The sequence below is a fragment of the Abramis brama genome, assembly GCF_963993115.1.
Source record: "Abramis brama genome assembly, chromosome: 10".
Taxonomy (NCBI): domain Eukaryota; kingdom Metazoa; phylum Chordata; class Actinopteri; order Cypriniformes; family Leuciscidae; genus Abramis; species Abramis brama.
In genome coordinates this window covers 1615001-1632616 of record NC_139972.1, presented here as the reverse complement: position 1 = coordinate 1632616, position 17616 = coordinate 1615001, and the positions used below count along the sequence as shown (strand labels likewise).

At 35.3% G+C, this 17616-nt stretch overlaps 1 protein-coding gene across 6 annotated transcripts in view; it reads left to right on the top strand.

Moving 5' to 3' along the window:
• pde2a (phosphodiesterase 2A) overlaps window positions 1-17616 on the top strand; it is a 168688-nt gene that overhangs the window by 101380 nt on the left and 49692 nt on the right. For all 6 annotated transcript variants that reach the window (XM_084127280.1, XM_084127285.1, XM_084127282.1 and 3 more), the window contains 2 exons: window positions 7831-7920; window positions 10576-10664. In XM_084127280.1, coding sequence (XP_083983406.1) covers window positions 7831-7920; window positions 10576-10664 — 179 coding nt within the window. The remainder of the gene's footprint in view (window positions 1-7830; window positions 7921-10575; window positions 10665-17616) is intronic.

Genomic DNA, 17616 nt, shown 5'->3' with positions numbered 1-17616 from the left:
AAACTGTGTCTAATACTTAAATGAAATATCTAAGGGAAGGGAAAGGGGGAGAGAGGGAAGGGGAAGGGGAAGGAGGAGGGAGGGAAGGAGGAGGGAGGGAAGGAGGAGGGAGGGAAGGAGGAGGGAGGGAAGGGGAGAAGGAAGGAGGAAAAAAAAAAAAAAAAAAAAAATTTTCCCAACCCTTTTTTTTGTTTGTTTGTTTTGTTTGTTTGTTTTTTTTGTTTTTGTTTTTTTCTTGACAGATTGAAAGAGGAAAAGAAAAAAAGAAGGAAAAAATAGGAGGGGGGGGGTTGGGTGAAAAGGAAGACGGAGAAGAAAGAAGGAAAAGAAGGGAAGGGAAAGAAGAAGGAGGGGAAGGAGGAGGAGGGTGGAAGAGAAAGGAGAAGAGAAAAAAAAAAAAAAAAAGCTTCATTCAGAGGGTAAGGGTGACGGGGGCATGGCAAGCTGGGCATTGCACCGGACTGATCCATGCTGAACGTCACACCTTTTTAATGCATCACAAAGCAACTGACACACACTATGCACTTCAAGGTTGATCATATAACTTCCACCTCCTCATATAATTATTAACGTTGTTATTTTATTATTATTATCAATATGAGTATATTCTAATTATTACTATTTTCCTCTTTCAATCTTATTATTACTACTACTACTATTATTATTATTATTATTATTGTAATATGTGTGTATGTATATGTATGTCAACACATATATGTGTATATATATGTGTGTGTGTGTGTGTGTATGTATATATATATGTGTGTGTGTGTGTATGTATGTGTATGTATATATGTATATATATATATATATATATATATGTATATGTATGTGTATGTGTATATATGTGTATGTGTGTATATGTATATATATATATATATATATATATATATATATATATATATATATATACTCCTTATTTATTTATTTATTTATTTATTTACTTTTTTTTTTTTTTTGCTCTTTCCTTTTCCTATTATTATTATTATTATTATTATTATTATTATTATTATTATTATTATTATTATTAGTCCTCTCCCTGACTTCCTAACCTCACCTCATCTCTTCATTACTATCATTAATATCATTACTATCATCAATATTACTTATACTTTTGTTTTCATTACTATTATTACTGTTCTGATTTGTCCTTCTGTTATCTTATTATCATTACTATCAAGTATTTATACCATTGTCATTATTCAAGTTGCTGATGTAGTAGTAGTAGCAGTTAATGTAGTAGTAGAGATTGTAGTAATAATTGTGGTTGTAGTTGTAGCAGTTACTGTAGAAGTAGAGACTAGTAGTAGTTGTGGTTGTTGAAGTAGTAGTTGCAGTTAATGTGGTAGTAGAGATTGTAGTAGTAGTTGTGGTTGTAGTTGTAGCAGTTATTGTAGAAGTAGAGACTGTAGTAGTAGTTGTGGTAGTTGAAGTAGTAGTTGTAGTAGTAGACGTTATAGTATTTTTAGTAGTCACTCCTTACCACTGATTGATTTCTTTATATTTGTTTTATTAATATCTGTTATTTGTTTTCATATACTGACTTATACATGTTTATGTATGTTTATTTTAATATATATATATATATCGTTTTTTTTTGTTTTTTTTTCTCTCTCTATCTCTTGTTTTTCAAAGTATGTACTGTGACACGTCCACCCAGTTACCTTTACATGCACACATGCACGCACGCACACACACAAACGCACGCACCTGTCAGTTCCTGACTGTATTGGCTTTGTTTTGCTTGTTTGTTTGTTTATTTGTTTTCCCTGTTTGTGATCCCAATTTATGTACATCTTGCATATTCCAATAAAAAAAAAAAAAATAAAAAAAAAAGAAAAAAAAAAAAAAGAAGTTATTCAACATTTTAAGCCATCTTATTGTTCGCTTGCCGTTATCCCACCACGTTTGTTAATTCAGGTCTGGGATGAGGTGGGGTCTATGATCATGCCTATCGTGAATCAGAGCCTCGTAGAAGGTTTGGTCCCATCTTATTTTAAGCATGCTTTGGTGCAGCCTCTTTAAAAAAAAAAAAAGTTTAGACCCATCAGAATTAAATAATTATCGACCAATTTCTAAACTGCCCTTTCTGGCTAAGTGATTGGAGAAGGTTGATCTTTATCAACTCTCAGCTTTTTTAAATGAAAACAAAATATTTGATATATTTCAGTCTGGTTTTAGGTCTCAACACAGCACTGAAACTGCCCTTCTCAAAGTGACAAATGATCTGTTGCTGTCTGTAGACTCTGGGAACCGTGCGGTTTCAGTGCTTCTTGACCTTAGCGTGGCTTTTGACACTGTGGATCATGGAGTCCTTCTTGACCGTTTGAAGGAGTGGGGTGGGATTAGGGGGCTTGCTTTTAAGTGGTTCTCCTATTTCTATGGAAGATCTTTTGCAGTGGAGTTTGGAAGCTGTATTTTGTCTTCTCAGTCTATTTCTTCAGGGGTTCCTTAAAGCTCATGTCTTGGTCTTGTTTTATTTTCCCTATATATGCTCCCTCTGGGATTAATCTGCCAAAAATATAATGTGTCTTACCATTGTTATGCAGATGATATCCAACTATATGTGCCCATGAGATGTAATGACGACTCCAACATTACAACTGTGTTTGAGTGTTTGAACGAAATAATAGCTGTTGAAATAATATAATTGTTAGCTGCTAATTTTCTGCAGCTCAATGAGTCAAAATCTGAAGAGGTGATTTTTGGTCCCCCAAAGTTAGCCAAACAGCTTTCTTTACATCTTGACCCCTTAGCCACTAATGTCAACACCCAAGCGAGGAACCGTGGTGTAATTTTTGATTCAGAGCTGAAATTTGACAAACAAGTCAATGCCGTGGTTAAAAGAAGTTGCTATCAATTGCGGAGCTTCGCCAAATTTGAAGAAAATTCTGTCTTTTAAGGACATGGAAACTGTCATTCATGCTTTTATTTAATCCAGATTGGATTATTGCAACTCGTTATATTTGGGATTGTCTAGAAAGTTGCTATGGTGTAAATGCAGCAGCCAGACTGTCAGGCACAGGGAAATGGTCTAGAGTTTCTCCAGTGCTGGCCTCATTTCACTGGCTTCCTGTGGATTTTAGAGTCCAATATAAAGTTTTGACCATGGTTTTAAAGGTTTGCATGGTCTTGCTCCGGATTATATAGCACATCTGTTACAGCATCATTATTCCGCTCGACCCCTAAGATCATCCCAGAGTTTGCTCTTACATGTTCCCAAATCACGGTTGAAAACCAAAGGAGATCGTGCACTTTCTGTGGCAGCCCCAAGTCTTTGGAATAGTCTTCCACTGCATATCAGATCCTGTGACTGTTAGAATGTTTTAATCTGTGCTGAAAACACACCTCTACGCTGTGGCATACACTTGCCCCGAGGTTTTGGGACACTGATCAGTGTTGTATATTGAGCCATTGTTTTGTGTTGAGTAATGTTTGTTGAGTGTTTATTTAGTAATTTTTAGATATATACAGAACTTTGGCCAACTTGTGTTGTTTTTTAAATGTGCTTAACAAATAAATGTTGATTGATTGAACGCAGCTTTTAAAGATATGTATTGTAATGAAATTCTACAGACGCAAACAGATAAAGTGCAATAAAAAGTGTATTTTGGATGTTTTCTTTCCAGAAGTCTGAAACAACACTTTATAGAAAAAGCCAAATAGCCTAAAATCTCTAAATGTACCAGTGCATGAAAAAACTGTAGTGTCTTGCCTCAAGTACATGAACACGACGATTACAGCTACACAAGCTCGATTTCACGCGCGGTTGCATTTCAGAATGCTGGATTACAAAAATGAGTGCAGATTCACAATGCAACGCAAACTCAGCAAAACTTCATACAGCAGCATTAGTGTAAATAGTCTTCATCTTTGAGTGTGTGTGTGTGTGTGTGTGTGTGTGTGTGTGTGTGAGAGAGAGAGAGAGAGAGAGAGAGAGAGACATGACATGACATGATCTATACATATATATATATATATATATATATATATATATATATATATATATTGTTTGTCTGTTTTATTATTTATATATAATATGTTGATGCTTTGGCAACATTGTGTTACACAGTCATGCTAATAAAGCTAATTTGAATTTGAATTTGAGAGAGAGAGAGAGAGAGAGAGAGAGAGAGAGAGAGAGAGAGATGGATATGTTGAGAGAGGAAGAGTTGCACCTGCATCTGAAAATTTCTTCACTTCGTTCTATAATTAAGATTTTGATGTTAAATTCAAGTTCTTTGGAATGTTTTGAAGATAATTGCAGATAATTATTTGTAATTATCTATAAAAACCAGTCTGTAGTAAAGCCATCATCAGGGTTATTATAGTTAACTGAAACTAAAACTAAAACCATAAAAAAAATGTTTTTTACTTTAAATAAAATAAATGTTAACTGTATATATAAAAATATATAATTATTTTTTTACTTATTTTATTTCTTGTTATTATGTTAGGCATCATTTTGATAAACAAGGTAAATGTGTGTGTGTGTGTGTGTGTGTGTGTGTGTGTGTGTGTGTGTGTGTGTGTGTGTGTGTGTGTGTGTGTGTGTGTTTCAATGCTCTCTGCGTTTCCCTCTTCAGAGAATTGAAAGTGGGATCAGCGCTGTGGGATTGATCTCTGCTTCCGTAAATGATGATCCAACAAGAGAGAGAAACTGCAGGGAAGCGTCTCTGCTTCAACTCGAGAGTGTGTGTGTGTGTGTGTGTGTGTGTGTGTGTGTGTGTGTGTGTGTGTGTGTGTGTGTGAGAGAGAGAGCTTCTTCATCTCTTCTTCCAAACGAATTTTTGAATCCTATTAATTGAGATTTTGATGTTGAGTTTAAACTCATTTTCTTTTTTCTCCCTCTCTTTTTTTGGAATGATCTGAACATAATTGGTGATAATTATTTGTAATTATCTATAAAATCCAGCTGTAGTAAAGCAACCACACACACACACACACACACACATACACTCACACTAATTGGTTGAGTGCAGTTTTCCTTTCATCAGTTCAGAGATGGAGAGATGAGTTTGAAGTTTCTGCTTTGAAACCGTTTTAAAACCAGTCATATTTTAGTGTCATTGATATATTATAGTTTTTAATATTTTTAATAAGATTTTTCCCCTGTTTTTACAATTTGTGTTTGTTTTAGTAATTTGTTTGTGTTTTTTTTTTTTTTTTTTGTCTGTATTATTATTATAATTTTTTGGTGACACTTTACAATAAGGTTACATTTGTTAACATCAACTAATGATGAGCAATATATATATATATATATATATATATATATATATATATATATATATATATATATATATATTTAAAGCATTTATTTATCTTTTTAGATGTTGGCTAAAATCGATCTGTTCATTGATTGTTTATGTTAGTTCACTAGTTTACAGATACAACGTTTGATTTTAAATAATGTATTAGTAAATGTTGAAATTAACTTTATCTAAGATGAATAAATTCTGGAGAAGTAGTTAGTTTAGGTTAACTAATTATTATTATTTTTTTGTTTAATTTTATTTGTTTAATAGTTTAATAGTTTGGGTTATTTTAGTCCTTCAGGTTAAGCTATAAACAATGAGAAATGTTGCCATGGCAGCTAGCTTTTTTATCAAGCGGCAACCTCCCCGTCTCTCTCTTGAAACCAACACGGAAGTGAGTTAAACTGCAATTCGTTGACTGGCCGCTTGAGGCTGTTGTCAGAAGTGAGTCAAATCTGTATCTCCCCCATGTTAAAATGCCAAATTTTACAGCAGAAAAAAACGTGTTTAAAGCCTGGTGTCTGTATGTGGATTTGGTCTATACAGCTAATTTTGCCCTTCATAACAACTGTGAGGGGGGTGAATTATTTTATAACTCGTCCGTTTAGTTGATTAATATTTAAATTTAAGGGTGTGGCCAAGCCACTTGAGTGACAGATGGATTGCCGCTGTCAGTGCTAGCCGTTTGTCTGCTGTTACTAGCCGTCACTTCACCTCAGCAATGTTAGCTGCTGAACTTGCCATCTCTGCAGTGTTTGTGCTTTTTTTCGGGATTATTATTTCATACAATTTAATACTTGGGTAACGTTACAAAGCCCACGTCTTTGGATTCCGTCGTTATCGTTCGAGAGAACAACCAGCGCTGTATTTCAGTTGTTTTCCTCTGTGAACATGCACTAATGGATGTCTGACAATTTCGTTGCTTTTTGGGGTTTTCAAATTTAAAACGTCAATAAATGCTCGTTCGTTCTGCTCCCATGGAACAGATGGATTATAATATGCTTATGTAAGTTACCGTCAGATGAAATCATGCAGGCGTCGGCGCTTTCTCCGTCCGTGCAATAAATGCACATGAATGAGCGCGGATTTTCTAGCGCATTTATTTGCACTTCAAAGGCAATATATCTATGGTTTAACGGTTAAACCATAACCCATTTGAGAGACGGCCAACATCAGAATTTAAAATGGACTGAATAAGCTCTCTACGAACTTGAGCGATGCCGCGCTGACGGACCACGAAAGAGTGACGGACATGTATGCACATAAATCACTGTCATACACAAACACTCTCGAAGTAATACACAGTCTCACTTGTAGCCATGTCTTTTAACTATTATAATATTTCGAAGGGCAAAAATAGGAACGTTTAATTGGCTTTACATCATCAGCTAACTCGATCACGTCGAGCTAGGTGATTTCAGATAGCCAGGCTCCTCAGCTCCACTCACGCCCCGCCTGTTTGTCTATTTTCTGTTATCCGGGAGTGACGCAAGGCCAAGATGGCGACGGCCGGCTCCGCCCACTTTAGGCTTCAAAAATGCTGTTCAGAAACCTACGGGTGACGTCACGGACACTACGTCCATATTTTTTTACAGTCTATGTTTTTATATATATTTATTTTATTTCAGTTAGTGTTTATTTTATTTCAAGTATAATTTTTTAATGTTTTAGTTTAAGTTAACAATAATAATGTTGCTCATAATTTAAATGAGTTGAACTAAACTCTGCTCTTTTGATAAAGCAGATAACTACTCTAAAGCTACTAACACAAACTAATCCCGGCAGCAATATCTGTTCAAATACATAATCTAATCTATATTTGCATATCTGATTTTAAATTGTAAGTCACAGTATCTGACACTGAACACGAGGAACTCAATTCAATTGAAAACATTCCTATGAATCTTTTAGAGTGAAATTTAAATGAATCTGTGAGTCTGTTCATTTGAGTCAGTTTGTTTGAGTCAATTCGTTTGAGGCAGTTCGTTTGAGTCTGTTCATTTGAGTCAGTTTGTTTGAGTCTGTTCATTTGAGTCTGTTCGTTTGAGTCAGTTCAAGTGAGTCAGTTAGTTTGAGTGTTTGTTTTGAAAATATTGTGTTACATGAAAAGTTACAGTGATGTCTGTATGAATGTAAAGTTGTTAATTTAAGCTTGTTAGTTCCCGGCACTGAATCCCTCAATGTGTTCATTGCTAATTTGCTAAAAGCGTTTCTGCTTCTGTGTCTCGCTCTCATCACTTACTAATGGCTCTTCTCTTCATGGATTTCTCGGGTTAAGTCGATGTGCTAATGAGCCGTGCTGACGAGGTCAGTGTGCTGGAGGTCAAAGGTCAAACCCCCTATCGGCTTCATAGAGAGATGAGCTCCAGAACCATCAAAGTGAGAAAGCGGGAAACGAGGGAGTGGAGAACGACAACATTAATTTCCTTAATGGTGTGACATTTCCAGAGGCTCTGGGTTAAACTCATCATAGCTATTTTTCCAGAGGATTCATTAACCTTTGACCTTTCAAATGCAGTGCAGACGGTAGAAACGATTTATTTATCTGCGTGTCTGTGTTTTATTTTCCCAGGATGCATTGCTGCAGTTGGCCTCCATTGTTGATGTCAGCAGTCTTCAGACAACCATCAAAGATGTGCTCAGAGTCATCCTGCCAAATGTGGTGCGGTAACACACGCACGCACGCACGCACACACACACACACACACACACACACACTCAGACACACACACACACACACACACACACACACCAACACACACACAAACACACACACACACACTCAGACACACACACACACACACACACACGCACATACACGCACATACACATCCACACAGACTCACACACACACAAATAAAATAGAATCTTTTGTAATATTATACATTTCTTTACTGTCACTTTTGATCAATTTAATGTTCTTGCTGAATGAAAATGTAAAAGTAGAAATCTTTAATAATTTCTTTCACAAAACAAAATAATTTGCAAGATTAAAACATGTAAATTTCACATTAAAACGCTGAATACATGCAACATCTGAAGAACTGTTGTGTAAGACGCTCTTCTCCGGTCCTCAAATACATAAAACATCAGCCTTTATTAATAGTGTTTCTTAAGTAAAGAAAACTGTATTTAAACTGTTTAAATTGTGTTTTTTACAGTGATTTTACGGTTTAATCCTTTAAACCTCATTCATACAGGATTGATTTTATTTGTGCAGGTCTTCAAAAACATCTTAAAATGTGATTTCTGAAATACGAGCAGAGCACATGATCATTGACAGTAAAGAAATCATCAGATCAGATTTAGATGTTCAGTGTGTGTACGGTGTGTGTGTGTAGATGTTCAGTGTGTGTACGGTGAGACAGGAGGGTCAAAACTCATTCAGATTCAGCATCAGTTTGGGCTCTGATCTTCATCAGCATTCTGAGTGCCTTCTGAGATAAAATAGATTCTCCTGTAGGGTTTATTGATGTTGCATTTGCAGCAGTCTCAGGAGTGCTTTTTGCTGGGAGTGCTGAGAAAACACACACACACACACACACACACTGACGCAGTCATACCTGAGTGCTGTTTCTTTTATTGATTATTTTCCAACAGCGATACTCGCACTCAAGGACACTTCAAACAGATGACAGCATTTCTCTCTATCTCACACACACACACACACACACGCACACACTCATTTCATTCCACAATTCTGTTTCATACTTATGGAAGCCCATTTCTGCCACTTACAAAAACACAATCATGCTCTGGTAAGACATAAAAAGTCGAAATTATGAGACTAAATTCTAAATCATGACATTAAAAGTCATAATTACATAATTATGGCATACAAAGTCGAAATTATGACAAAAGTGGAAATCATGACGTACAATTTTTAAATTATGAAATAGTAAATTGATTTATGACATTAAAAAGTCACACATATGAAGTTGAAAGTATGACATTCTAAATTTAAATTATTTTTTAAAAAGTCAAAATTATGAGTTTTTATCTCATAATTCTGATTTTGAAGTCATAATTTTGACCTTTTCTCTTAATTTTGGCTTTTTGTCGTAGTTATGACAGTGATATCATTTCAAATTTGTATCTCATAATTATGATTTAGTATGTCATAATTTCACATTTTTATCTCATAATTTTGTTAGTATATCATCATTGAAACTTTTTATCTCATAGTTATGACAATCCTAATTTCAAATTTGTATCTCACAATTATGATTTAATATGTCATAATTTCACATTTTTAATGACTTAAACATCCAAGTTGTTTGTACTTAAAAATTTAAGGCAGCAACTTTTTTCTTTTTTTAACAGTGTTAGACTATTGTATTATTTCATGCATTTCCTGTATGATTATGGTTTAGCAGCATGTTATAAGTCAAACTGGGAATGAATAGTGAGTCCGTCAGTCCTGAAGAGCTGTATATAGAGCATCACTTGAGTGGTTCATGTAGCCAGAAGGGTTTAAAGCACAATCATGTCCAAAACTTCCCCTGACATTTCTGACAAATTACCAGAAATCTGTCGGGAAAGCTGTTCTCCCACGGCTGAGGTTCGGCTGAGTCTCGTTAGGGCTTGACGACTCTGCTCTTATTAACCTCACGCTGGCCGGATATTGAAGCTCTCGACTCATGTTTATGACTGCTGATAATCCAGATGTGTTTATGAATGCAGATAATCCAGATGTGTTTATGAATGCTGATAATTCAGATGTGTTTATGAATGCAGATTATCAGGGCGTGGTTATGAATGCAGATAATCCAGATGTGTTTATGAATGCAGATAATCCAGATGTGTTTATGAATGCAGATTATCAGGGCGTGGTTATGAATGCTGATAATCCAGATGTGTTTATGAATGCAGATAATCCAGATGTGTTTATGAATGCAGATAATCCAGATGTGTTTATGAATGCAGATAATCCAGATGTGTTTATGAATGCAGATTATCAGGGCGCGGTTATGAATGCAGATAATCCAGATGTGTTTATGAATGCAGATTATCAGGGCGTGGTTATGAATGCTGATAATCCAGATGTGTTTATGAATGCAGATAATCCAGATGTGTTTATGAATGCAGATTATCAGGGCGCGGTTATGAATGCAGATAATCCAGATGTGTTTATGAATGCAGATAATCCAGATGTGTTTATGAATGCAGATTATCAGGGCGTGGTTATGAATGCTGATAATCCAGATGTGTTTATGAATACGGATAATCCAGGCGTGTGTGAACAGAATTATGATGGATCGGGACTGTAATGACTCAAGTGGCTCTTGTCTCTCTGTGTGTGTGTGTGTGTTTGCAGGAGTGTGTGTTCGTATACCTGTTGGAGGCGGAGTCTCGGCTGCGATGTGAAGATCCGCCCCATGAGGTGCCGATGGAGGGGAAGCTCAGGTAAGGGGTGGGGCTTCTGCTATTCACCTGTGGGTGCATGTGGTAATCTAGCAGTTTTATATATTATTTTTATTTTATTTTTTATGTACAATTATAGCACTATATTTTACATTGGCATCGAATTACAGAAAACTAGTTATAGTTATATAGTTTTTGTTAATATTTTTAACTTTTTTTTCTTTTTTTCTAATTTTGTTGTCATTTTCTTTAAATATGTCTGATTAGTTTTTTTAAGTTTAATTTGTATGTATTAGTTTATTTTATTAGTGAAATAAAATGTTTATTTCAGTTAGTGTTTTTATTTCAAGTAATAAAAACTAAATCAAAATTATGACTTTAAAAGTCAATATTATTTTCGAATAAAAGTCGAAATTATGAGAAAAAGTTAAAATTATGATTTAAAAAGTCAGAATGATTAAATACTAAATTGATATTTGAGATTAATTATGACACGTCAATTTTTACTTTTTATCTCATAATTATGAAGTATACGTAATTATATATAATATATAATTATATATAATTACGTTATAATTTAAACTTTATAATATTTTATAATATATATATATATATATATTATGATAGTTTCTCAATACTATAATAACACTGTTATGAACACAATAGACAAGATGGATAAAATATGAAAGTAGAAAATACACAGCAAGTTTGGAAGAGCATTTGAGGATGATTTGTGTGTGTTTTTCACACGAGTTCACTGTCAGTTTCAGATCTTGTGTGTGTGTGTGTGTGTGTGTGTGTGTGTGTGTGTGTGTGTGTGTGCGTGCGTGTGTGTGTGTAACACTGGATGTTTTGTGTCAGTGTTATATGGTTTGCTGGTTCTTCTGAAGACAGATGAAGAGATGTTCTGATGTTCTGGTAGATTTCACTCACACCTCTGATGAACACACTGATTCCTGTTGTGTGAGAAATGTCAGAATCGAGCGCTCGCCTTTCCTCTCTTCTCTCTGAATAATGACACATGTCAATCACGTCTGACCTCTGACCTCTGCTCCCGTACCTCGTAACATCGTAAAAGTCGAAGCAGTTTCTTGTGTTTGTGTGCTCAAATTCCTATGGAAGCTTGTTTCCGCCACGGAATATAAAAATAAAAATGATTTACTCACAATATATTTATTTTATATTTATGTTAGCATACTTCCTTTTTTCTCATAATTCTGGAAATTGAGTGCACTTCCATAAATTGGTCTTCGAGAGGCAGCCAGTAGAATTTTTTAATGGCATGTCGTGTCTTTCGCGCGTATCATTAACAGCGAATGACTTTTCTGTTTTTCTGACCTCACCATGGATCTTTTCCATTCTGCTAATGGTTCTGATGTCAAGCTGTCAATCAAATCTACAGTCCCGCCCCCCCTGAAGTGAGATCCGCCCACTTCTCCCCCTCTCTAAATAATTGGCCGCTTGCAATGATTGACAGTTATATTCCTGGTTGCCTGGGGAAACCAGATCTGAGTGTCAGCCGGTTTGAAAGTGCTGAGCATTACATCATAGAGATATATATATATATAGAGCTGTAACTTATTAAACCGAAACGGCCACGCAATGACATTTCATGACAGTTCTGCTTAGAAAAACATCACATTTTCTATTGAGAATGTAAAAATCAAGTTATTTTTGCTGTTGCCTTCGGAGCTGCTTGCTGAAATGACACGCAGGAGCTTTAATAAAGCAAGACCGACACACACACACACACACACACAAACACACACACACACACACACACGCACACACACACACTCACACACACGTTTACTTAGCTATCTGAATGGCGACTCTCCATAGACGTAGTGGTTTTTATACTGTACAAACTTTATATTCTCTTACACTAACCCTACCCCTAAACCTACCCATCACACACACACACACACACACACACACACACACACACACACACACACACACACACACTACTTGATCCTGCAGTCGCTCACTCTCACACACACACACACACACACACACACACACACACTACTTGATCCTGCAGTCGCTCACTCTCACACACACACACACACACACACACACACTACTTGATCCTGCAGTTGCTCACTCTCACACACACACACACACACTACTTGATCCTGCAGTCGCTCACTGTCACACACACACACACACACACACACACTACTTGATCCTGCAGTCGCTCACTCTCTCACACACACACACACACACACACACACACTACTTGATCCTGCAGTCGCTCACTCTCTCACACACACACACACACACACACTACTTGATCCTGCAGTCGCTCACTGACTCTGTGTAAATATGTGCTGTTTGATGTGTCTAATGCATGAGGAAGGTCGAGATCTTCACACTAGTTCGACACGGATTCGGTGTAATCTTCATGTTACGTGTGTGTTTATTCTAGGGCAGTACAAGAATCCCTTAACTGCATTATTAGACCGTTTTCTAAGGCTGCACGATATATTAAAGCCATTTAAAAATCATAATTTAGTTTCTTCAGCGTCTCCGAGTGGCTCAGTTCACAGTAAATGCTGAACAAAAGATGTGTGTGTGGTTTATAACGTTCATCTGGAAACATTTCTCCAGTTTTGTAACGTAAATCGTTTATAAACCATCGTTCTTGATCGCAAGTTCAAAATAAAACGTATCTAATTTAACATGTCCACATGTTCTGTAGCATTTATTTTGTAAAGAACTGAACAGATATTTTAAAAGTTAAGTGACATTTGAATTAAATGTCGTTTAGCCGATAATAAACCAGGATTTGATCTGCTGTAACAACAACAACCACAGGCTGCTTTATCTGTTATAATATATTGTTTATTACATTATGTATTTTAACAGTGTTGATCAATAAAACCACACGATTACTTGCTTTTGATACTTTATATGTATTTAAGTCATTTTAAAGGCTATTGTTCACTTATAAAATTCACTTCTTAAAAATATCCAATTAATCGTGAAAATAATCAACCGATTACTTGATTACAAAAATACTAGTCCTTCTGCTTCAAAATGTAATTGTGTTACTTCAGTTTCTTTGTAATTATTTGCGAAATTTTGCTATTTCTGAGTGAAAATTGTTTCAGAGTCAATCTTACACCAATTTATTTACAGTATAGTTTTACTTTCAACATTTACATCCATTAATATGCTAATTTCAACATCGAAATATTCAACAGTACACAGTTTTGTAAGTAGTGAGTCATTCAGAAACCCAATCTATAGATTCAAAACACCCTGAAATAGCGAGTCAGTTACTGTGGTAACGCTGTGAAAATACCACGAATATTTGCACTTTACCACGGAGGATCTGTCTCGCTTCAGCATATCTGTGTGGAGAACAGTGACGGACACGTGTGGAATTGCATTATTCAGTGTGTGTTTGTGTGTTAAATCCCCGCAGAAAGAGTTTAAAGGAGCTCAGTAGAAGATAAGAGTGTAGAAATGAAGCTCTGCATGCATTCTGTATCCTCTCAGGCATTTATTTTATTAATTATAATATCTGCTCATTATTCAGACCTCACACACAGGCTTAATGTCCCTGGCATTAAAATGCATGTGATGATAATGCGACACCTTTGATTGTAGTTATTGTGTGTGCAGTAACATTCAGAGAGGAAAAAACACATTTAACCCTCATTGATCAGAGCATGTGTGTGTGTGTGTGTGATCATACAGAAAGAAAAGAGAAGCACAGAATAATAGAGACGTGAACATTTGAATGCCATTAGATGTGTGTTGTGTGCAGGTGTTCAGAGTAAAGCCATTTATCAGAAACACAATGATCAACCGCTTTCATCAGCCATTAACATGAGAAAACACACATTTACATGAAACCGGAGAGAGAAACATGAAAGAGACAGACAGAAAGGTGAATCTGATGTCAGGTGAGATGGTTGCCAGATATTAAAGCATAATTCACTCATTACTCATCATTTACTCACAGTCATGCTATTGCAAAGTACTTTCTTATATAGTCTCTAAAGCCAGATATCAGATTTTCCCGCATAACTTTCATCAATAAACAGATGATGACTTACATTACAGTTCGGTATAGTAAAAACAGTGAAATATTATTATAATGTAAAAATGTTTTCTATGTGAATATATAGTAATATATAATATATAGTAAGTGTAATTTATTCCTGTGATCAAAGCTCAATTTTAAATTAAATTAAATTAAATAATCTCACTCTCTTTTATTTATTTGTGTGTGTGTGTGTGTGTGTGTGTGTGTGTGTGTGTGTTTTGTATATTAGCTCTGTAATGGTATAAATTAAAAGGCTTTTAGAAGCCAAAGTCTCTCTCTGTCTCTTTCTCTCCTGAAGAATGTTCCGGAAATCTGGAAAACTGCAGAGCAGGAGGACAGACGTGATGACAGATTGTTAAACACACACTGGTCTGTCCAGTATGAAACTCTATTCGATACTGAAGGAGAAACAATCAGTCTTTGGCCTTAAAGGCATAGTTCACCCAAAAATGAAAATTAGCCCATGATTTACTCATCCTCAAGTCATCCTAGGTGTATATGACATTCTTCTTTCAGACGAATACAATCTGAGTTATATTAACAAATGTCCTGGCTCTTCAAAGCTTTATAATGGCAGTGAATGGCCGTTTCTGTTTTGAAGTCCATAAAAGTGCATCTGTCCATCATAAAAGTGCATCTATCCATGATACAAGTGCATCTGTCCATCATAAAAGTGCATCTGTCCATCATAAAAGTGCATTTGTCCATCATAAAAGTGCATCTATCCATCATAAAAGTGCATCTGTCCATCATAAAAGTGCATCTGTCCATCATAAAGGTGCATCTATCCATCATAAAAGTGCATCTATCCATGTTAAAAGTGCATCCATCCATCATAAAAGTGCATCTGTCCATCATAAAAGTGCATCCATCCATCATAAAAGTGCATCTATCCATCATAAAAGTGCATCCATCCATCATAAAAGTGCATCTATCCATCATAAAAGTGCATCCATCCATCATAAAAGTGCATCTATCCATCATAAAAGTGCATCTGTCCATCATAAAGGTGCATCTATCCATGATAAAAGTGCATCCATCCATCATAAAAGTGCATCTGTCCATCATAAAGGTGCATCTATCCATCATAAAAGTGCATCTATCCATCATAAAAGTGCATCCATCCATCATAAAAGTGCATCTATCCATCATAAAAGTGCATCTATCCATGATAAAAGTGCATCTATCCATGATAAAAGTGCATCTATCCATCATAAAGGTGCATCTATCCATCATAAAAGTGCATCTATCCATCATAAAAGTGCATCCATCCATCATAAAAGTGCATCTATCATCATAAAAGTGCATCTATCCATGATAAAAGTGCATCCATCCATCATAAAAGTGTATCCATCCATCATAAAAGTGCATCTATCCATCATAAAAGTGCATCCATCCATCATAAAAGTGCATCTATCCATGATGAAAGTGCATCTGTCCATCATAGTGCATTTTATGATGATAAAAGTGCATCTGTCCATCATAAAAGTGCATCTGTCCATCATAAAGGTGGATCTATCCATCATAAAAGTGCATCCATCCATCATAAAAGTGCATCTATCATCATAAAAGTGCATCTATCCATCATAAAGGTGCATCTATCCATCATAAAAGTGCATCTATCCATCATAAAAGTGCATCCATCCATCATAAAAGTGCATCTATCATCATAAAAGTGCATCTATCCATCATAAAGGTGCATCTATCCATCATAAAAGTGCATCTATCCATGATAAAAGTGCATCCATCCATCATAAAAGTGCATCCATCCATCATAAAAGTGCATCTATCCATCATAAAAGTGCATCTATCCATGATAAAAGTGCATCCATCCATCATAAAAGTGCATCTGTCCATGATAAAAGTGCATCTATCCATCATAAAAGTGCATCCATCCATGATAAAAGTGCATCTATCCATGATAAAAGTGCATCTGTCCATCATAGTGCATTTTATGATGATAAAAGTGCATCTGTCCATCATAAAAGTGCATCTATCCATCATAAAAGTGCATCTATCCATGATAAAAGTGCATCCATCCATCATAAAAGTGTATCTATCCATCATAAAAGTGCATCTATCCATGATAAAAGTGCATCCATCCATCATAAAAGTGCATCTGTCCATGATAAAAGTGCATCTATCCATGATAAAAGTGCATCTGTCCATCATAGTGCATTTTATGATGATAAAAGTGCATCTATCCATCATAAAGGTGCATCTATCCATCATAAAAGTGCATCTATCCATGATAAAAGTGCATCTGTCCATCATAAAAGTGCATCTGTCCATCATAAAAGTGCATCTATCCATGATAAAAGTGCATCTGTCCATCATAATGCATTTTATGATGATAAAAGTGCATCTGTCCATCATAAAAGTGCATCTGTCCATCATAAAAGTGCATCTGTCCATCATAAAAGTGCATTCAGACGTGTGCTTCACGTGTGCTTCAGACACCGGTCATGCCGGAGGGAATCAGGGAATCAAGGTGACATTCATAACACCATTTAATAATAGCTTAAACTTATTTCAATTAGTTGCCTAGGCAACATTTTTAAGTTTCGTTTAGTTTTAGTTTTTAATCTAGCATTTATATTTATTTATTTCATTTCAAATAAAAATATTTTAAATAAGTTTTAGTTTGTTAATTTTCATTTATAGTTTTTCGTATATTTATATTCTATTGTATTTATATTATATATGTTTTAATTCAAATTCATAACGATATTTTTTAAAATTTTGGGTAACACTTTATTTTACAGTGTCCTTGTTATATATGTTACATGTACTTACCATAGTAATAACAGTAAATTATGCATAATTACATGTAACTAACCCTCAAGCAAATCCTACCCTAACCCTATAGTAAGCACATGTAGTTGATTATTATTACACCGTACTTAAATATATAATTACACAGTAACAATGACA